This window comes from Rutilus rutilus, assembly GCF_951802725.1.
Source record: "Rutilus rutilus genome assembly, chromosome: 4".
NCBI classification, from domain to species: Eukaryota; Metazoa; Chordata; class Actinopteri; order Cypriniformes; family Leuciscidae; genus Rutilus; species Rutilus rutilus.
The window spans coordinates 8,701,979-8,723,458 of record NC_140212.1 but is presented as its reverse complement, the minus strand read 5'-3'; the positions used below and the strand labels follow the sequence as shown (position 1 = coordinate 8,723,458).

General features: G+C 35.0%; 3 protein-coding genes across 6 annotated transcripts in view; 2 read left to right on the top strand and 1 right to left on the bottom strand.

The window, feature by feature from the left end:
• The window catches only part of LOC311289127 (scavenger receptor cysteine-rich type 1 protein M130-like), a gene marked incomplete at its 5' end in the record, with an annotated part of 50,266 nt that extends 47,761 nt beyond the window's left edge, over positions 1 to 2,505 (top strand). The window contains 9 exons of the mRNA XM_084406883.1: positions 92 to 301; positions 400 to 483; positions 984 to 1,043; positions 1,181 to 1,237; positions 1,606 to 1,683; positions 1,798 to 1,857; positions 1,988 to 2,050; positions 2,255 to 2,317; positions 2,438 to 2,505. Of these exons, the coding sequence (XP_084263009.1) occupies positions 92 to 301; positions 400 to 483; positions 984 to 1,043; positions 1,181 to 1,237; positions 1,606 to 1,683; positions 1,798 to 1,857; positions 1,988 to 2,050; positions 2,255 to 2,317; positions 2,438 to 2,487 (725 nt within the window). The 3' untranslated portion in view covers positions 2,488 to 2,505. The remainder of the gene's footprint in view (positions 1 to 91; positions 302 to 399; positions 484 to 983; positions 1,044 to 1,180; positions 1,238 to 1,605; positions 1,684 to 1,797; positions 1,858 to 1,987; positions 2,051 to 2,254; positions 2,318 to 2,437) is intronic.
• A 253-nt stretch (positions 2,506 to 2,758) lies between these two features.
• ccdc59 (coiled-coil domain containing 59) lies at positions 2,759 to 5,680 on the bottom strand. 3 transcript variants are annotated; one of them, XM_084406400.1, is made up of 4 exons: positions 5,466 to 5,680; positions 4,764 to 5,115; positions 4,531 to 4,666; positions 2,759 to 3,306 (listed from the first exon to the last, which is right to left on the bottom strand). In XM_084406400.1, exons 1-4 carry the CDS (start codon positions 5,617 to 5,619, stop codon positions 3,142 to 3,144), a joined length of 807 nt encoding a protein of 268 aa, XP_084262526.1. In that variant the 5' UTR covers positions 5,620 to 5,680; the 3' UTR covers positions 2,759 to 3,141. The 3 variants fall into 3 exon arrangements, with proteins under 3 accessions (XP_084262526.1, XP_084262527.1, XP_084262528.1); XM_084406401.1 differs by having other exon boundaries at positions 4,531 to 4,636; XM_084406402.1 differs by having other exon boundaries at positions 4,531 to 4,609.
• A 91-nt stretch (positions 5,681 to 5,771) lies between these two features.
• mettl25 (methyltransferase like 25) lies at positions 5,772 to 21,068 on the top strand. 2 transcript variants are annotated; one of them, XM_084406389.1, is made up of 13 exons: positions 5,772 to 6,111; positions 6,506 to 6,673; positions 6,807 to 6,925; positions 7,006 to 7,605; positions 8,706 to 8,853; positions 12,087 to 12,181; positions 12,446 to 12,475; positions 13,000 to 13,073; positions 14,496 to 14,589; positions 15,554 to 15,628; positions 15,717 to 15,788; positions 17,216 to 17,323; positions 19,193 to 21,068. In XM_084406389.1, the coding sequence occupies exons 1-12, from the start codon at positions 5,907 to 5,909 to the stop codon at positions 17,309 to 17,311; spliced, it is 1,776 nt and encodes a 591-aa protein (XP_084262515.1). In that variant the 5' UTR covers positions 5,772 to 5,906; the 3' UTR covers positions 17,312 to 17,323; positions 19,193 to 21,068. The 2 variants fall into 2 exon arrangements, with proteins under 2 accessions (XP_084262515.1, XP_084262514.1); XM_084406388.1 differs by lacking the exon at positions 19,193 to 21,068 and having other exon boundaries at positions 17,216 to 17,475.
• The last annotated feature ends 412 nt before the right edge of the window (positions 21,069 to 21,480 follow it).

The following is a 21,480-nucleotide window of genomic DNA, read 5'->3' as shown; positions in this document are numbered from 1 at the left end:
AAAACACTGAGCAATAGTAGTCATTTTCACATTATTTTAGTGCTACTGTGTATTTGCATGATTTTTAATCTGTCTGTGTCTGTTTTGACAGATTTTACAGATCTGTCAGTGTCCACTACTCCTGCCACAACAACATCAGCTTCTCCTCCAGTTTCTCAGACAGTGCGCTCAACATCAGTCACTCCTCCACAAACTCCTCCAGTGTCTCTCTCTGTGCTTGTGGTTGTACTGGGAGTTTTGCTCTTACTGCTCTTAGTGCCACTGCTTATACTGATTCAGCAGAACAGAGTGATGAGGAGAGGTAGGAGAGATCCAGAGACTGTCATATTGTGTGTTATTCAGTGTGTGATCAGTCATGTGTTGTGAACTGACAGCAGGTTTGTCTGTCTACACTCACAGCTCTCTCTAAGAGGAGACACAGGACGACGACTGAGGCCGTTTATGAGGAGATTCATCACAGACACAATCACTTCACTCAGAGAGGTGAGACATGAATCTTATTTATTAATTTGATTAATAAGAGAGTCTGTCAGACACTTGATGTTCATCTATTATTAGTCCTGTTAAATCTCCGGCTTTAAACCAGAGAATTCCTCACAGAAAACCACAGAGCTACAGGTGCATGTTTATGTGTGTGTGTGTGTGTGTGTGTGTGTGTGAGTGTCTTCCTGCATGTATTTTGAGGGTAATAAGGAGGGGTTATTTTTTCTAAGTGTAGGTGCAGGTGTGTGTGTGTGTGTGTTTGTCTCTTCCTGTGTGTATTTCTGGAAGGCAGTGAGGAATGGGTTCATGTGAGGATACATGTGTGTTTGCTAATAGGCCTAACAAAAAACATGGTATTTCTGCCTCTAATGCTTTTAAAATGTAATAATTAATATTTGTGTTGTAAGTAACACAATGTTTCATGATCTAAAGGAGAAATGAGGATTCAGTCTGTATGGAATTATGAATATGTTTCTGAATGTTCTGCTGTCCTTTAACAGGAAGTCTCGTCTCTGAAGAACTGCATTCTGGGTATGAAGATGCTGATGAGCTTCTCTCAGGTTAGAGAGCTAAAGTAGATCCAAATCAATCATTTGTTTTACAAATGTAAAAAAATATATATATATATATATATTTACACATTTTAACACTAATTCAACTGTTCACAATCACAATACTAAAACTTTTATCTTATTAGAAAAAGAGTTCAAGACTGCATATTATGATGATGTCACCAATGGCAGTGTCCTGAAAGGTCAGTGATCCCGCTGTGTCCCAATCAGAGGCTGTGTCCTCCGGAGGTCGCATCTGAAGACTGCATACGTCACTGAGCTGGTCTCATTTAAGAAAAATACCCGTTAGATTGCAAAGTAAGACAGACATTTCAGTATTTTACACCTCATGAGGAATAACAGTCAGTTTTTATTACGGTTACTTCTCTTAAATAAGACATCCTTGATGAGGTATAACGTTACAGCCTTCAAACTTGACGACCGGAGGACACAGCCTCTGAATTGGGACACAGCAAACATTCATTACCCAAAACCTGTAACAGTATATTTTACATTTATTTTGTTTCCCAAAATATAAAAAAATGCCCAAATTATACACATTTTGATGCAGAAGAGATGATGAAGGAAATCACACCGGGATACTATGATGATGTCATCACTGATGGACTGAAACCAGATCGTGAGACAGGTGTCGTTCGGTTATTCTATAATAGGAAGAAATATTTAAAGTATATTAAAATCTGTATTTATGTATATATAGAAATATATATATATAATATATTGTCTCATATTAAATTTACAGAATACACACCTGAGAGCTATGATGATGTAATGACAAGTGGACTGAACTCTATCAAAAATGGTGTTTACTTTTTATTGTTATTGGTGTATTTACCATAATCCTTTTATAGTGATTTATGATATTATGTATTAATCCCATTACATTGTAAGATATAATGCAATGTTTGTTCTGTCTATATGTTCATGTGTAGTGGACACACCAGAGCATTATGATGATGTCATCATTAATGAACAGATCTTTCGAGAAGTAACAGGTGAGTCACACAGAACTGCATTTCATGATCACCTTCACCCACTAATATTGAACATTTCTACCATTAATGAATCATCACGACTTTATCAGGAGTAAATCTAATAATCTCAGACAGTCATGAGGTGAAAGAGATCAATAACATCATTAATGACACAAGCTGATTTACAAACTACAATGTGAGGTTTTTATTTCACATGTGAATCAGAGGGAGATCAGGAGGAGTATGATGATGTGAAGAACAGCAATGAAGATGAGAGGAACCTGTTGGGTAGATTATTGAACATTTCTATAACCTATATCTGCTTTTATTTATGTTTCTCATTTAAACTACATCTTAATGTAAACATTACAATGAAAATGATCAGTTTGCTTTTGATTTTAAAAACAGACTACGATGATGTGGGGGAGGAGTCAAATAAAGAGGGAGGAGCCATATGACTCACTGACCACACCCACTGCCTCTTCATCAAATCATATTACAGTTCCTGGAGATATGGGGGTTTCTGAAACTGCTGTTAAAGATTCATGTTTTTATTATCTGAAATATTTTTCTATAACAGGTTACATGCATTGAAACAAATTTTGTAGTATTTGTATTTTAATATTTGGCCTATTATTTTTTTATTTTAATATCAATATTTTTCACCTAATAAACAAAAGACACCATTTATTCATTACATTTGTCACAATATATTTTAAACAGCAGTTAGAGGAAATGAGAAAATTATGCAAAACACTATAAACATTTAAAGTTGTTGAAAAAACGGTTGAGCAGTTCAGCGGCTGACAGCATTATCAACATAAATATAATGAGAAAATGGATTTACCACTCAATAAAGTATTATTAGGCATCACATTTTTCCATAAATTTACTGCCATAGTAATAGTATTTCTTGTTTGCTGTCAGTTTGAATTAACTTTATGTAACCTTTTATTTAAAAAAATATATATATACTGTAAAGACAGTTATACACATTATGTAAAAAAAAAAAAAAAAAAACTCACCCAAACTGCACATTTTATTGTGTGATGGTGCATTTTTACTTTAAAATGCTTTAAACAACTTGAAACAGTTTTTAAGTCTGATGTGAGTTATTTGCGCTGCGCTTGAATCTTTTGCAGCAATAGCTCCATCTGCAGGTTGAGGTTGGGCTGACCCTTCTTGGTTTTTCTCTTCAACAGCTGATATGTTGCCATTTTCTTCTCCTTGTATTTCTTCAGAGCCTCCTCACGCTGAGATTTATCTTTCAAGAATTCCTACAGAGACACACATAATAAAACATGTGTCAATCATTTAGGCAAAGAATGTAAGGGTGGTGAAAATGTGTATATGAACATGACATAATGGATCTTCCTTGAAGGCTTAGTTCACCCAATGTAAAAAAATGACATCAGTTACTCACCCTCATGTACCTCAACTACCAAGAGACACGATCATTTTATATTATTTATATGATTCACATATGTGACCCTGGATCACAAAACCAGTCACAAGTGCACGGGTATATTTGTGGCAAAAGAAAAACATTGAATTGACAAAACATTGTATGGGTCAAAATTATCGACTTTTCTTTTATGCCAAAAATTATTAGAATATTAAGTAAAGATAATGTTCCATGAAGATATTTTGTAAATTTCCTACTGTAAATATATAAAACATTTGAGTGAGTGAATGCAGCAAAATCACGAAAATAAATGGACAATTTTAAAGACGATTTTCTCAACGTTTAGATTTTTTTGCTCCCTCAGATTTTCAAATAGTTGTATCTCGGCCAAATATTGTCATATCATAACAAACCATACATCAATGGAGAGCTTATTTATTCAGCTTTCATATGATGTATAAATTAAAAAAAACAAACCCATGTGACTGGGTCACATATAAACATTGATCAGGGAACATAAACAGAAGCTCAACAGATCCTGCTTGACGCGCGAGAACAAACCTCATTGGTTCTTCCTGAAGCTCAAACGTGCTGCGTAACACGAGAATGAACCTCATTATTTATTTCTCGCATGCTTGAGCTTCTGTTTACCACAACTGATGTGTGAGTTGCTGAATGTTTATATGTGAATAAAATCCTAAATTAAATCCATTCATCATATAATTTTCTCTTCAGAAAATTCTAACTATAGTTTTACAATCTCTTTATGACCTTTGTGAAGCTCAAAGTGGTAATTGCGTGTCAATGGAGGGACAGAAACCTCTCAGATTTCATTAAAATATCTCCATTTGTGTTACGAAGATGAACGAAGTCTTGCAGGTTTGGAACAACATGAGGATGAGTAAATGATGACAGAATTTTCATTATTGGGTGAACTATCCCTTTAATGACATCACATAGGAGATTCATTAGGAAATGGAAAACTGTACAATAATTCCATCAAACTGAGTAAAAGAACTGCATTTGTAGACTCTAGCACTGAGTATACATTTGTTAGATGTAATCTTTTTATATTGGCCAGTTTCTATTGCCTCACCTCTCTTTTTCGTGCACGTTCCTCCTTCATCCTCTCATATTCTTGCTTTGTCTTTTGATACGAAGACATTTTATGCTTCCTTTGGATGAACGGGGCCTTGTGGGAGCTGATGACACAAATCAGGAATGTGGCTTTGCTGATGCAAATGGACTATTATTTGAATATAATACACACACACAGCACACGCACATATATGTGTATGTATACTGACACACACTTATCTGTTACTGTACCTGTCAGACTGTGCTGGTTTATTAGATGAATCAGGATCAGGGTCGGTAGTTTGGTCAGTCGTTGTGTTTAAGACGTGTTTCTCAGGAGAATCTGAAGAATCCGACCCCATGTTTAGTTCATCATCTGACTCTGTCTCTCTATCCAGTGCTCTTCCTTCACATCTTTTCTTCTTTTTCTCCTGTTCTTCTTCATCTAGTCGTTCTTTTTCAGCCAGGTACAGATGTCTCAGATGCTCGGGATATTTCTCCTCTAACTGAACTTTTGATGCTTGTTTTTTCTTCCTCTCCTTTCGAAGAAGTTTGTTGTATTCATGCCTTACTTTCTCCTTCCTTTTGAAGGCAAACCCCTGACCTGATGAAGCATGAGACAGAGATGAGATTCAAACAGAAAACATTCAAAGTTGAGTCCTTTATTATGGATTACGGATCTATTACGCAATTCAAATATACAATATTGCAATTTATTCAAAATTAAATATATTTTCTTTAGAAAATGGTATAAAAAATTACATATTTAATGCAAAGATTACATGTCAAAGAACTAGGCACGTGAATAGTACACTAGATTTTTAAAAAATGTAACATAATATCATATTTTTATTGAAAATGTGTTTAATTAATGAGTGTTTTCTACATCGAAATACATTTACTTAAATGTTAAGTACGTACGTTACGTTGATGGATTTAAAGTCAACTACTCACCCTCTTTTAAACTACCATCAAAAACTTTGTTCTCCGGAACCCATTTTCTTTTTCTTTTGGCGTTGTGTGATAAACCACTATGTGAAAATTTGTTATTGAAGTGTTTTCCTCGAAACGGACCTTGACTTCTTGAGTTTTGTTTTAACGGTGCCATGTTTGACGCTAGTATGTGGACAACACGGATGTTTCTCGTGCAGAGACGCACAATAATGACGTGCGTATGGTCGCAAGGCATTACTAATCAAATAAGCGCCATTTGTGTGAGGGCAATATGTTCTATTCGCTCATAGAACAAAACGCTGACTTGTACACCCAACATGGCCGCACATTTGGTCGCTCAGAGGAATCATCTCCTTATTTGACTACTTATGTCTTAAATACAGAAAATGTGTCAACAGCTGCAGCTCTCATGAAATTCTCACTGTTCTCGGTCCGTGAATAATGGCATTTAATGACCTGCCAATTAAAACTTTAAAAAGGAAAATAGATGAAGTAAAGCGCTTTCTCTCCATATCGGTAAGCATCTCGAATGCGCACACAGTGGACTTCTACACGCGTGATGTTTGGAGCGCGTTCATGTGTGTGAGTCCAGAAGAAGTGTTGCAGTCTATCAGTTCCACTGATGACCGCACGGGGGCGGTAGAAGGTAAGATGGACTCAATCTGGAAAAAGAAAAAATCGTTTTATTGTTATGCAAAACGTTAAAACATTTTTTATATAATTCATAAGTTGTGGTTTAATTATGACACTACGCAGCATAAGAAACTGCTCAGAATTATAATAACTAATATATGTTTTAATATAATTTTCTTTAACATTTACTCAGAACACTGCATGTATACATTATTTTGTGGAGTAAAAAGACAAAATGGTCTGCGGCAGTATCATTTAATTTGATTAATATTTAAAATGATTAATTTGATACCAGTACGTAGTGTTTGTATGATACAATATATATTTATATGTATTGAACTGAAGTGCATTGGACTCTACTCTATTTAATCAGCTGTATTTCATAGTAATAGTGTTTTTGCTTTTAGAAAAGGAAAACACCACCTTTGGTTTCTGTAATGCCTCAAAGAAGCTGGTGGACATATCAGCCCTGCTGAGGGCAGCGAAAGCCCACAGTTTCCCGGGTCTGGGGGTCTGTATGCAGCTGGAAGAGCTGATGGAGAATCTGACACTGATATATGGAGACACTATAGCGGGTAACTGCAGTCAGATCAGAAGCTCTGAAAAGCACATTTACATTCAACTCTTGATCTTTATTGTGATCATTATGCACGTCACATTCAGGTTATTACAAGGTTATATCTCATGCATTGTCTGTAATTTCCATAGGAGAGTCATCAGGCAAAGTTCCTGTTCCAGATGAGTTTATGAACTGTAAGAAAGCCCATGAGGTGCAGGCAATGTCTGAGGTTGTGGCTAGTTTGGCTGAATGCTGCCGGGTCAAACAGGTAAGAACATTTAAAATGTAGTTTTGTTAAATTTTTTGTTCTGAATTGCATCTTTTTCATCGTCAGTTTCTTCATCTCAGGTGATAGACGTGGGTTCTGGGAAAGGCTACCTGTGCTCCTATCTATCCATGCGGTTTAACCTACAAGTTTTCGGTATCGACTCTTCCAGCACCAACACACATGGAGCTCAGGAGAGGAACAGGAAACTGAAGAAGTTCTCCAAAGCCTATCAGAAACAGAACAGAGCCAGTGGGAATCAAGCTGTGGACAGTGAGGATGGGAGTAAACAACACAGCAGAAACTGTGAGAACAGTGATGGCAACACAAACTTTATTACAAAGGAAAAAGGAAGGTTTGTGGCTCAAGAGGAAACCAGTGATTTATCAAAGCAAGTCTCCAGTGATTTATCCGCTTCAGATAATGCCACATTAGAGCCCAGTGATTGGGATGCAGGAAGCAGCTTCCTCGGCACGCTGTCTCTAGACGTCATAGAGGACGCTTCTCCTCGTGTCCACCCCAGCCAGATGAGCCTGGAGGAACGAGAGAGGAGGAAGAGGGACAATCTGGAGAGGAAAGCTCGAGAAGGGAGGAGGAACGACAGCGACAGCAGCCTGTTTTCCCCTCTGACCTCATACGTCACTGCAGAAACTGAACTCAAGACGCTGATCTCAGAGCTGGAGGTGAGTGGATGTCAGAACACACACGGTTTCGACGAACCAGGGGAGAAAACTAGTGTAATAATAATCATTCACTGTAAAATAATGAATTATACATTTTAGAATTATTAAGGGTTATTAGGTTTTTTATTAGGTTCATTATTAGGTTTCCACCAAGGGAGAAAAATAGTGTAATAATAATAATTTAGAATTCACTATACTATAATAATAATAATAATAGATTTTAGAATTAATAAAGGGGTTTCAACCAAGGGAGAATAAAAAAAAAAAAATATATATATATATATATATATAAAATAACAACATCAACAACAATAATAATGATAATAATAACAATGTATTATTCATTTTAAAATAAAACAAAATGTAAAATAATTTATTTAATTCATTATTTAATAATAATAGTTATTATTATTTATGAAATGTATTATTTTATAATGAATGATAAATTATTGTTGTTAATTTATTAAATGAATTATTTCCCTCATTATTTAATAAGTTTTGTTATTATTATAAATTTTCCAATTTAAATTCAATTTAACTATATTATAATTGTAATTATTACTACTCCTACTACCACTACAACTACTTATAAACAAATAAACTATTATTAGTAGTATTATTAGATGCATTTATTTAATAACCTAAAAAACTAGCTGAAGCTGTATTTTTGCATACTTTTTGAAGCATTTGATAAAACTTTTTGTGAATTAATTTCATATGATATTCTCTAAGGATCAAATAATATATGTGTACTAAACTCATATAATAGCACAAGAGACACGCTATGCTGCAATAGTTGTCCAGCTGTGGGCTTTGATTATAGAGCAGAAGTTGTATCATTGCTGTTACAGCTCAGCGAGACGCCTGCGATTATCCTAATCATGTTAATTAGGTGAAATTGAGCTCAAGAATGGAGAGGGACTTGGATGTGTCCATAGCAAATTATTTATGATCAATGAGAGATGGCAAACGGTCTGTGTTGATTTCACCAAATTACCCTTTTCTCTCTCTCTCTCTCTCTCTCTCTCTCTCTCTCTCTCTCTCTCTCTCTCTCTCTCTCTCTCTCTCTCTCTCTCTCTCTTTCTCTGGCCGGTACCCAGGATGCAGTTCTGGTTGGCCTGCATACGTGTGGAGATTTGGCTCCCAGCACTCTGCGGATGTTCGGGGCCAAACAGGAGCTGCGGGCCGTTTGCAGTGTGGGCTGCTGCTACCACCTGCTTTCTGAAGAGTTTGATGAGGACAGACAGGGTAAGAACACTTCCTGTCCCACACACACACGTGAACAGATCAGTCTCTGTCAAACCGGGTGCCCAAAATCTTCAAACAAGATAAGATGTGTGGAATTTTAGTTCTTTGCATAATGTTCTTTCCAGCAATGTGCAGCCCTGTGCCAATCCTGGGTCAAAAAATGAAAACAATAATAATGAAAAATTAAAACAATAATAATAATAAAAAATACTACTAATAATTTATAAAATAATTATTGTTATTATTATAACATGTATCAATTATTTTAAAAGAGTTATTGTTGTTGTTGCTTGTTTATTAAATCAATAATTTAATATTATTAATAATAATAATATAATAATTATAATGTACTAAATATAATGTACTAAATAATGTAACATCCTAATAATTAATATATATATATAATAATAACATAATACTCTGCAATTATATACCATCCTAATAATAATAATAATAATTATTAAATAATTAATTAAATAAAGAATTTGACATTCTTTTGCAGCCATGGGCCAATCCTGAGTCAAATAATAAATAGTTGTTTTGTTTATTTATTAAGTAAATTCAATATTTAATGAATAAGTTCATTAATTTCATTGTTTATTTGATTAATTATGTAATAACAACGTTTGTTAGTATTATTAATATATTTTTGTTCTTTTTAATTATAAATATAATTATTATGTAATATAAAAATATGAATACTTAATAATAATAATAATAATAATACATATTATTATTAAGTATTAATATTTTTAAATAATTAATTAAATTTGAATAATTAAATAATTAATTTAATTATTTTGCATCCCTGGGTCAATTCTGGGTTAAATAATGTAAAACAACAGCAATGTATTATTCAATATAAAACAGTGATTAATACATTTATAACAAAATAATAATAATAATAATTATTATTATTTTCATTATTGCTTATAAAATGTTTTATTTTTCAATGAATAATTAATTGTTGTTGTTTATTAAATAAATGCAATTTTTCATTAATAATTGTATTATTTAATAATAATGCTTGTTAGGATTATTGATATAATGGTGACTTTCGTTGTATGGACAAAAAACACTGATGATTTCAAAATATCTTCTTTTATTTTATTTATTTATTTATTTGATAGGGACAATGCACATTAATGAACATTGATTACTGCATTGAAACAACAAAAACAGACGTAAACATGCCGGATTATAGCCACAGGGCTAATTTACATCCGTAGTCCCTAGGCAAATTACAGAAATACAAAATTTATAACATACAAAATGACAAAAATGAATAAGTACAAGCAAAGTAAAATGTTTTGTGTTCTGCAGATGAAATTAAGAATTGACATTTTTAGGTGAACTATCCCTTTAAGAAAATGGTGCTAGTCCCAAGAGACCATGTGATTTCTGGCGGTCGCTCTCTGTCTTTCCCCTTCTCTAAGATACTTCTTCTTAGAGGAGACACTGCAGTAATGATTGAGTGCCTGCAAAATATGATATTTTGATCACATAATTACTGTCGATTGAGTCAGTGTCCAATGCTATGAATTACAGCAGGACTACAATAATGTCTCATTGTCTTTTAAAGCCTGGTGATCACATCACAGACTCTCGATTGCTACAGGGACAGAGCTAAAACACATGAAGTGTGTTCAGATGTTGGACTGACATCACAAACACTCTCCCTCTCCACACACAGTCTGTTTGATCTCACTAAATCAAGAAGAGTCCGTACAACATGTGGCGTTTTCAGCATGATGATGTCAGAGTTTTCAGCGCTTTACAAGCGCGTTTGTTCTGAAGAAGAAACAATACGGAGTGAAACAAATGCAGTTCCAATGGAAAAACACAATGTGCCTTTTAGTCTAAAATACCTGGCATGATTACAGCATCATGCTGTGCGTTTAAAGGCGAAGTGTGTAATTGTTGTGCCACTAGCGGCACCCCACAGAGTTACAAAGATTTTGCACTGAGTTTTGCTTGCCTGATCACAATTAACAGCCTAATACTTTTTCTGTGGTATCTCTGCAAAGGCCCTGCATTTGCTTACTCAATTCAAAAGAGCCCATGCAATGTCTCCTACTGAAACAGGAAACAGGAAGTCCCGTCCACAAAACGTCATTAGTTAAGCAGTCAACCTGTGAATGGCTTACTTACAGTTGTATCTGCACCTAAAATTGCTATTTTCAGCTTTAAACCCTGTTTTATTGGGGAACCCACAAACGCAAACTGAAGATCCTTCATTTTAAAGCCTCACAGTGATTGGTCGAATTAAGACAGTGTTAAAGTTATGAAATCACTAATGTCAGTGTTGCACACAGTTCTTCTCTCTGTCCATTTTTTTTATACACAGCTCATTCTGTTTCACTCACACACACGTTTGTTTCACTATATTAGTGAGGACATTGCATAGACTTCCATTGATTTTTATATCCGGTTAATGGTATTTATATGTTTCGGCTGATTTGTATGCTTCTCTTATCTAGTAAGGACCAGTGAAATATCCTCACTAGTCTGCTGTCATAATATTTCAGGACATTTGGCCCTCAAGTATAGCCAAACCTGTACACACACACATATTTCAGGCCTGTACTGGACTCTGGATCCTGTTCAGTTTGGCATGGTTTAGATTAGCATGATATCTGGAATAAACAGTGTTTATCTGCACCACGAATAGGCCTCGTACCACAGTATGGGTCTCGTTTGAATGGCATGTGCTCAACAGGTTCTTATCCACAAAATGTTCAGTGTTTAGAAATCTGCTTTAGTTTTAACATACCCTAAAAAGTTTGGGGTTGGTATGATTTTTAATTGTTTTAAAAGAAGTCTCTTTTGCTCCCTAAGTCTGTTTATATTTGATTATAAAAATACCGTAAAAACAGCAATATTTTTAAATATTATTACAATAACTTCTTTATTTTAATATATTTTCAATGGTAATTTATTCATATGATCAAAGCTGAATTTTCAGCATCATTACTCCTGTCTTCAGTGTCACATGATCCTTCAGAATAGTGGGAAAAGAGGGAAAAGATCAGTGGGAAAAGATTTGTTGATAAAATAGAAAGTTCAATACAACAGCTTTTATTTGAAATACACATCTTTTTTGATCAATTTTAATGTATCCTTGCTGAATAAAAGGCTAATTAAAATCTTACAGACCCCAAACTTTTGAACGGTAGTTAACATAAAAAAGATGTTTGATTCTTCATCTCTGTTCTTTTGTTGGTGTGGGCCAGGGTGTGTCAATGGTGTGTGTGGTTTCCCCATGAGTCAGTATCTGAAGGATCAGGCCTGTTTCTGTGGTCGAAACGCCAGGATGTCAGCATGTCTCGTAAGTCTGCCTCACACGTCACGAACACATCTCACGTTGCCCACGCATCATAAACCACATCCTTTGCTTATTAGATAAATGTTATAAAAAATGTATTTATGATAATCAGGTGATTTTTCTTGTAAGATGAACACAGTGTATGTGCTATTAAACTAAAAGTGACTATCAAATCAGTCACAATGTGTTTAGTTATCACATTCAAGCTTGTTTCCAGCAGGCTTGACTAATATTGAGCTCTTCACAAACTAATTTCCCCCCTCTCAGGCTCTGGAGAGGGTGTCTGCCGGAGGAGGGGTGAGTACTTGATTGTGTCATATCATATTAATATTAATATTTCAATTAAAATCCCAATTCCCCTGTAAGATTTGCATATAAGAAGGACAGTCTCTTGCAACCAGAGCTGTTTGCACAGCTGATCATAATGTCTTGGTCAGGCTTGAATGCCAGAACGTACAGCATATGCGGCTTTGCATATTTATGTGATTTAATTAGACGCACTGTGTATTTTAATTAGAAGTTTTTCTCGATTAAAAATGAATGAAAGTTCAGAGGTGAAGCGGCCAGCACGTACGATCTCTTTGTGCTGTCTTCCGCACGGCAGATTGTTTGTATGACATAATTGCAATGGAAAATATGACACAGTCTGTTTTTAAAGTTGCCACAAATGGGACAAACACTTCAAATGATGTGATTAAAAACACAAATAGTAAGCAAACATAAGTATGCATTGCATAAATAAGTAAAAACAGGCAAAATCAGTTTTGAAATGAAACAAAATTGTTTGGACTGATGTTAACAGGGTTTCTTGACTGTTACAGCTGCCTATGGAGTCGCTTTTTTATCGGGCGGTTCTTCATGTTATTTTACAGGATCACTACGATTGCTTTAAAAGGTATCCATCATATGTACCACCATTGATTTTATGTCATATTTATAGCATGCTAGATTTGTTTTGTTACTGTGGTATGCATGAGATTGACAATAATAGCTCTGTTTGTTTGAAGGCTTTTAGATGCGTGTAAACATCTGGAAAAACCAACTGTTGCCACAGTCAATTTTCATCATTTAAAGAGCCCCTATTATGCTGTTTCGGATAGTATCGCTCATGTAGTGTTATATACAGTCGCTGTTTGTGAATGTAAAAAGTCTGCATATTTTTTTAAAGATGAAAGTGCAGGCCTGAAATGAGTCTACAGAGGTTTGTAACAAATTTGCATAATGCCAGCCTATGATCTTCATTGGCTGCCGGCGAACAACGTCTACTTCGACCCGCCCTCAAACACTGTAGTTGAAGATGATGACTGGAAGAGTTTAGTTTGTGTTGTCGACATGTTGAGAAGATGCTGTTTTCTGTGCTGCGAAAGCAAATCCACTTTGCGTGCACTTCCGACTTCCGTTTCCAATAGACCAATCACAACAGACTAGGCCGTCTGACCAATCAGAGCAGAGTAGGTTCTCGAAAAGCAAGGTTGAGAAAGACTGAATCTTTTATCAAATGTTTCAGACATTTGTTTCAGAAAAGAGGTGATGCTGCAGTGTGTATTATGAGAAAGTTAAAATGTTTTTTGACCTTGGATGCATGTAAACAAACTGTAGGACACCTCCAAAACTAAATTAGGAACCTTTGAAATAGCATAACATGGGCACTTCAACCAAGTATTAGAGGTTTGGCGGTTAATTATAGTACAATGCCGAACCCTACAAATTTGTTTGCTGTCCTAGATTTGAAAACACTCCATAAAAAACTAAACACACCCCCCGGACCCCCTGATGAGCCACTCTCAGTGTGAAACGCACACGATGACAAATATTAAGCTCCCTCACTGACGCCGTTCCCCTCACACACACCAGGATCAGATATCTCATCGACAGCACTCTCACCACATCATCTGCTCATTAGACAGAAAACAACCGCCTGTCTTTGTTTAAGTCGCCGGAGAGCTTTAGTAAACTAGAGGAGAGAATAAAGAGGCTCCAGATTCCCTCCAGTCCTTCCTTCCTTTTGCGGAGGCTGATAAATGTTTATCGAGATATTTGATCATGACTGTACTGAGCAGATCTGATTCAGTGATGACTGATGCTCATGAGTCAAACCCTAAAGCCCTGTTTTCAATTTTTTATTAAACTCCTGTGAGTCAAAGCCAAACCATCAGGTTACGGTAATGTGCAAGTCAACAAGGAGTGCAAAGTTCACCCTCTGCATGTGACTTACTGTATGTACGTTAATATCAGTCTCTAAACGACTTCAGAAATCAGTTCAACTTTATGTTAGTTTATTTTTGATGTGATGCAGTGTTTTATTTCCCATTGGCAGTGAGAAACGTGTTGGGAACGTGTACTCCAAAGCCTCTTCGTTTGTGGACTATGTCAGGCGGGCACTTAGGAAGCTGGATCTGGATGAGACTAAAGTAATAACCGATTGTTCTCATATTACGTTTAATGTTTTGTTAGTCTGCCCACATGCGTCTGAATTACACACCACAATGAAACTAATGAGATAAACAGACTAAAGTATGTTTGACAAGTAGGGAAATATGGGTACAGAGAGCAAGAGACTATTAAAAAGGCATTAGCAGGCCCAGACGATATCAGCGTAACCTGGTTTTGGGGAGAAATATATATATATTTATATTATATATATTAAGTTATTTAAATATTGGATAAAAAATGTGTAAAAAAAAATCATATGTACAATTAATATAAATGCATTAAATATAATATATTCATGTATGTTTTTATATAAATTAAGTATTACATATGTTTTTAAATTTGTTTAGAAAAAATATTTTATTTAAATTATTAAATTTGTGTTTATTGTAATATATACATATATAAACTTTTATTAGTCTTTAGTTTATATGAATACATTAAATATAATATATATTGGATATTTGTATATAAATTAAATATAACATATTTAAAATAGAAAATTGTTTAAATTTTATTTGACAAAACGATGTTTGTCTATATTTGAACTATATTTGTAATATTTAAATTTGTATTTTTATAATTTTATATTTATAACTTAATCTTTTCAATTCATGTATATTTTATTTTATATAAACAAAATAGCACATATGTATTTAAAATAGAAAATTATTTTAATTACATTTAATTTGACAAAATTGTGTGTATATATAGTTAAAAAACTTTAATTGAGCGATTATATATAGATATTATACTGTACTTGTATTTATGTATATATTTTTATTTAAATTAAAAATATACATTTAATGTTTATTTTATATTATTTAATTATTGTTTATTTTGTAATATTTTTTAATTTTTTTAGGTCCTGGTTGGTGAGTAGGACATGGTCTCGTTCCTTTATTGATATAAAACCAGTAAATCCATATGTCTTGTTCTCTTCAGCTATCTGACGGCGATATTCAGAGCTATCATGATCGCTACACACCCAGGATGAATGAGATGATTGCTTTTAACATGGTGAGCGTCATTGAAAGTTGTATGTCTATTCTTTTTTTCATTGCTAACCCTATATCAGTCTGTCTCATGCTGTTTTCATCTTCCTCAGATGAAAGTAACCTTGGCTCCATGCATAGAGGGTCTCATCCTCCTGGACCGACTTTGCTACTTGAAAGAGCAGGTAAAAAAACAATTGTCAGGGCAGATAACATAGGAGTTGTCCAGTTTACCCACAGAGGCATATTTACCCCCTATTTGTCCATGTTAAGATGGTAATCCTCATATAATTGGAGAGCTGTGTGGGGCTTTTGTTTCAGGCTTTACTTCAGAGCCACAGCACACATTTCCCTAATCAAAAACTTTTACAAACAGACGTTAGCCACATTTAGCAGCTCCAAAACAGTCAAAAAATGGTTTTAAAGGATTTTAGCATACAGGAGTTCAGAGGTTTTAAGTTACACCTTCATTTCCCTCTTGCCCACCAGGCTTTGAACATAAAACCTCAAACATCCTCGCAACGACAGTCAGGAGTATCAGACTCAGCCGTCTGTGAAGATTGTTAGACTGAAAATTCAGAGCATGACAAAATCATTTTGTTTATCGTCACAAAACAGTGACAGCAAGTTTCTGTGGGAGTAATTTCCACATAATCTCACAGGGTTCACTTATCAGTCATGTAAAGCAAGTAAAACCTCTCCTGTGTTAGATATGTGCGTTCTTCTACAGAGGTCTATGATTTGTGTATGTCAGACATTAAAGGGCTTGGTAACATGATAAGGATTCACACCGACGACATTGAAATCAGGGTACGCTTTAGAATTTGGGCTATGGATGGTTTTATCTTGTATAAACCATTTCACAACATGGTACTCGGGGTGTTCTGCCAAGAATATTAATGTGCTTTGGTCAGTGATTATAGAAATCTGTAATATGGATTAATTTGGATTAAAACAATCTTCAGTTAAGATGATTATTGGAACTGAAAAAAATACTCTTTTTACTTACGGATATTCTTAGAACTGAACATAAATGATGGTTCATCTAAAATAATATACTCTGACTGGATATATACAAGCACAGACAGGGTTGAAAACCAGTATAATTTGATTCATGAAAGATCTGATCTTATGATCTAATTGTTTTTAGTGAATCAAAAACACGCAACATGACCAGCTATTAGTCCGATTCCCAGATTAATGAGTCTTTTTAGGGAATCAGATATATACAGCATGACCAGTGTATTTTGTTTCCTGAACAAATGATTCTTTTGAACTGATTCTTGTTGGTAAATCAAAAATATACAACACAACCAGTGTATTCTCACTGCCGAACAATTAATACATATAAGTTGGTTATTTTTAGTGAATCAAAACCATACAGCGAGACCAGTATAGCCTGACCTTACATTGAGAAAAACCTAATGCATGCAGATTTATACCTTAAGTATTGAATAAATAAATAGCGAAATCTACGAATGATTTTCTACGAACCCCCTAAAGGGACATGGTTTCCTCCCATCTAAAAAAAATTCCATCACCATGTCCCTTTAGGGGCTCCGTAGATTTTTAGAGTGTCATAATTCATTCTTAACTGTCTCTTTCCTTACAGGAGAATGTTTCTCATTCTGCGCTGGTTCAGCTCTTTGACCCCCTCCAGTCCCCGAGATGTTATGCAGTTATTGGGATAAAGGAATCTACAGTTTGAACACCAAAGCTGGTAGTCCTGCAGTTTAGTGTAATATATTGATTTAATTTTAATGTATTATTTTGATACAAGTTTTGATTTTCCATTATTAAATATTTTGTTTTTAAAGTCCAGATTCTAAATTAATTGTTGTTGATTTTTCAAACCAACAATAAAAATGCTCTTTTACAAATTTTTTCTCGATCGCTAACACAATTCACCATTTTCTCACAACTATAAACATAATCTCTAAACTACATACTAACATGTACAAATACACAGACTCATGCACTGCCTGTTGAACACTAATAAGATCAGTTCAGAACACTATTACAAAAACATCCTTTTGGCAATCACAAATCATTTTGCAAGTCAATGTCTAGGAATTACAGGAAGGAATTGCAGTGTACAACATTAATAGAGGGGTGCAGATACAGTGAAATTCAAAGCACAAGCTTTAAGGAAAGTTTATGTTCATTACAGTCAAGAGTTCTTACAGTAGATGGAAAGCATTAGAAATAAAAGTTAAAATACAAAATAATTGAATATGAACTCAGTATGCAACACAAAACAGTATACTGATGACCCTGTAGGCCGATGGACTTTCTTTGTATTTCATCAGGAACAATTTTTTTCTTTTCTTTCTCTTCCTTTGTGTCCCACCACTAGGATTAATTTTCCAAAACGCATAATCACCCGTGGCCCTATTTATATTATCCTGAGATTCTGATTGGTGTGTATTCAGTTTTGCTTACACATGGATAAATGTATGCTATTTTAGTTCGCATTGTGATAACTTGAGTTAATTATATTGTGTACTTGTGTTTTCTGAATGAGAGCATGGTTAAATCTGTGTAAAATGAGGGTGTTTTTTTGTAGAGTTTTGCAGAAATTGGAACGTCTGTGAAAACAGATAGTTTTGAGAAATGTGTCTTAGTTTCGAGAACTGATCTGTATGAATAGTTTGGGAAATTGGGCCAACTGAATCAGTTATAGTGATTTAGCAATCGAGAAAACCTATGTAATAATATTTTACAAAAATGATCTAAAATATAAATGATGTTAAAATAGGGTTGGTTCACAGTAAATTAAAAGCAGTTTTGAACTCATTCCAGTCTCCGGATCGGTTCAGTTATGATGCATAACGGATCGGTCTGCAGCTTAAAGCAGAAAGATATAGTGATCAATGGGATGCAGAACGTTGCTTTTAGTGTTCATTAGTCTGACTGGTTTATAAATCAGCCTTTAGCCGGCCATACGAGGACATCAGTCACACTCGGGACGTCTTGTGCTTCCACTTATTTAACACACCATTAATATTAATCAGACATAGAGCTCTTCATTATTTTTAGCCGTTTCTCCTGTCTTGCATGTTTTAGTTAATATTCATAAATGAAACACCTCGAGGTTGCTGTTGTCTTAACTTGATTGATTAACTTGATAAGACCATTTTAGAACTAGCAGCACTTAAGGCACAAAGTGCATTTGTTTTACTTGCTCAAACTACTATATTTTGTGTTACTATTTATGTGTTTGCTCCTATCTTAAGAGAATAGAGAACTCAAAACCTGCAAGGAGACCTCTTGGGTTTGTTGATAATTATGGTTTGTCTGTCATACTTTTTGAGCAATATGGTTTCATACTGTATGCACTAACAAGTGGCAAAAGTGGTTACTGAAAACCTGTTGAACTCCTTCTGAAACATTAACAAATCAATGTGACTTACTGAATGTGTAAATGAGCTTTTACAGAGTCCGTTGAAACAATATTTTTTTTAATTATAAGTCATTGTTTATTGAATTCAAACAGTAGGGTAAATATTTGAGGAAAGTTTCTGTCAGAGAAAGTAGGCCACGTTGCTAAGCCTAAGCATGCTTCTAATGACTTTTCCTTCTCTAACAGCTCCACATCCATTCATCATGGTACCACTTGACCAGAACAATGCAACTTCTCTGCCATTATTTCTGGAAAAATAGACGCCATTAGTGTGTCTGTGTGGAGATAAGCATGGCTACACACTTGACACTACAGCACTTGAGCCTGAACTTCATGAAGTGTGTTGGGGCCGGTCTAACACTTTGCCAAAATGAGTCTGTTGACCAGTCGCATATGTTTCTATCATGATTTCATCTTTTTAGCGGATGCATTGTGCCATATCCTGCTCTGCGTCTAAATTAGAGAAAGGAAAAGCTTCAGGATAATGACATGATGCACTCCAAAACATCTCTTTGAGACAGAAATAGCAAAGCGATGGGAAACCAGTTTACTCACTCCCTTATTTCCTGAAATTTTGCTTCTTTTTTTTCCCTTGCATGCAAGGGAGGTTGAGGAAATGCTTCTCTATCGTCACCAGGAATGTCCCGCTCCACTCTGAACAAAACAAGTTTTTAGTAGATCATCAAAAACACAATTTGCTTTCCTTCACTTAAAGCAGAAACAATCAACTGGTTTGTTTGCTTATGTGGCGAATCATTTTTCACTTCACAAAACAGCTGCTGTCCCCCGAAGTCTTGTGGTCAACAACCATGGTGTGTTTCACTGACTTTGTGACTTCAGGATATAAATAACACATTTACCAAAGCCGGATGGGCTTCAAGAAAAAGTGAACATTTGTTAACCTTTAGGGCTGGTTCTGAAAGAATGTGTTTTTGTGTTCATCTGTGCTGTAAACATGTTAGATGGAGCGGTTTGGGGGTACAAAACCATATGTGTGAACGGCCTCTTATGCTGTTCCAAATGTGAATTGAATTGAATTCTGGTGCTCTGCATCTTGTGTTTTTGAAGTCGGCATGAAACAGATTTGCATGAAACATCATATGAGGTGAAGAGATGGGAGGGGAAGTTATTTTGAATAAAGTTATTAAATTGAAGGCACATTCATTAAAAAAAAAAATATGTGCATGGATAAATAATTTATAATAGATACTGCAATATTCCATAAACAAAACAAGAATTGTCCATTTTCATTTCATGGGGACTTTAAACACAAGAATGTGTGCGAACACCCCTTGAATTCAATTTTAGTGTGAAAGATGATACATTAATGGAATTCTTTACTCCCAGGATGCAACTGTTCTCTGCAATGTTTTAGCTGTGTGGACATCCAAGCCCTGGCGGGTCTGTGTGAGAAGAACGGGATGAGGGGGGGAAATGATGGGAAAAGTCAATGGGGAACCAGTGAAGCTTCCGGTAAACGGAGGAAGCAGGAACCACACAATACTCCTTATCAGGCATCGGTGCTTTAATATGGGAACTGTATGGGAAAAGAAGGAGAAGAAGGAGAGGGGAGAGTAAGAGTGAGGAGAATTGGAAGGAAAGAGAGGTGCGATTTATCTTTTCATCAGTGATTCAAAGGGACTAAACAGGATGCACAGATGGAAAATATTCTGTTATTATTTCTCTCTTTCAATCGCGTCTCTATTTCTCCCTCACACGCAAACATACGCCAATCTCATCTACAATGACGCATGATGAGCTCCATCTGAAAATAATCAGCTTCTTTTTTTGCCTCACTGTCTGAAGTGTTAACAGGATTTTACGGAACAAATTCACGTCTGGCCGAAGGTCGTACATGAATAGAAATGCATTCAAGTTTTCTCATTGTATCCTCTATGCATCATGGGCCTCAGTCCAAAAATGATGATTGTAGAAATCAATGATATACTGTATATTTTTTTTTCAGTTGTGGATGAAAATGTAAACAGGTTCTTGTAATGTGTTTCCTATCACAAATTGGACGGCGATGTGAAAGGTTTCAGATTAAAATGTTTTGCCCTGGAAACATGTTCCTATAATATCCTCACTGCCTTTATAGAGTTGTGCTGAATGGAAACTATAACAAAATCTCTCATTAGGCAAGCTGCCTTTTACAAATAGGCCAACGTGACTAATTTTAAATATATAAACATATGCATGGGCAATGTTGGGGAAAGTAACTTTTAAAAGTAAAGTGTTACTTTTCATGGAAAGTAATCTTATGTAACTTTTGAGGATGAAGAACAAAATATAAACATAGGAGAATCATTGCCAAGTCAAGTTTAGTTCTATTTATTATTTTAATGCAATTGATCTCTGTGTGTTTTTGTGCTGGTCTAAATCAGAGCAGGAGTGGTTCAGACTGTGGCACGGCCCATCATGACTGTTTCCTGTTTGATATTTATCAGCTGTGATGGAAAAGTCATAAATTGAAT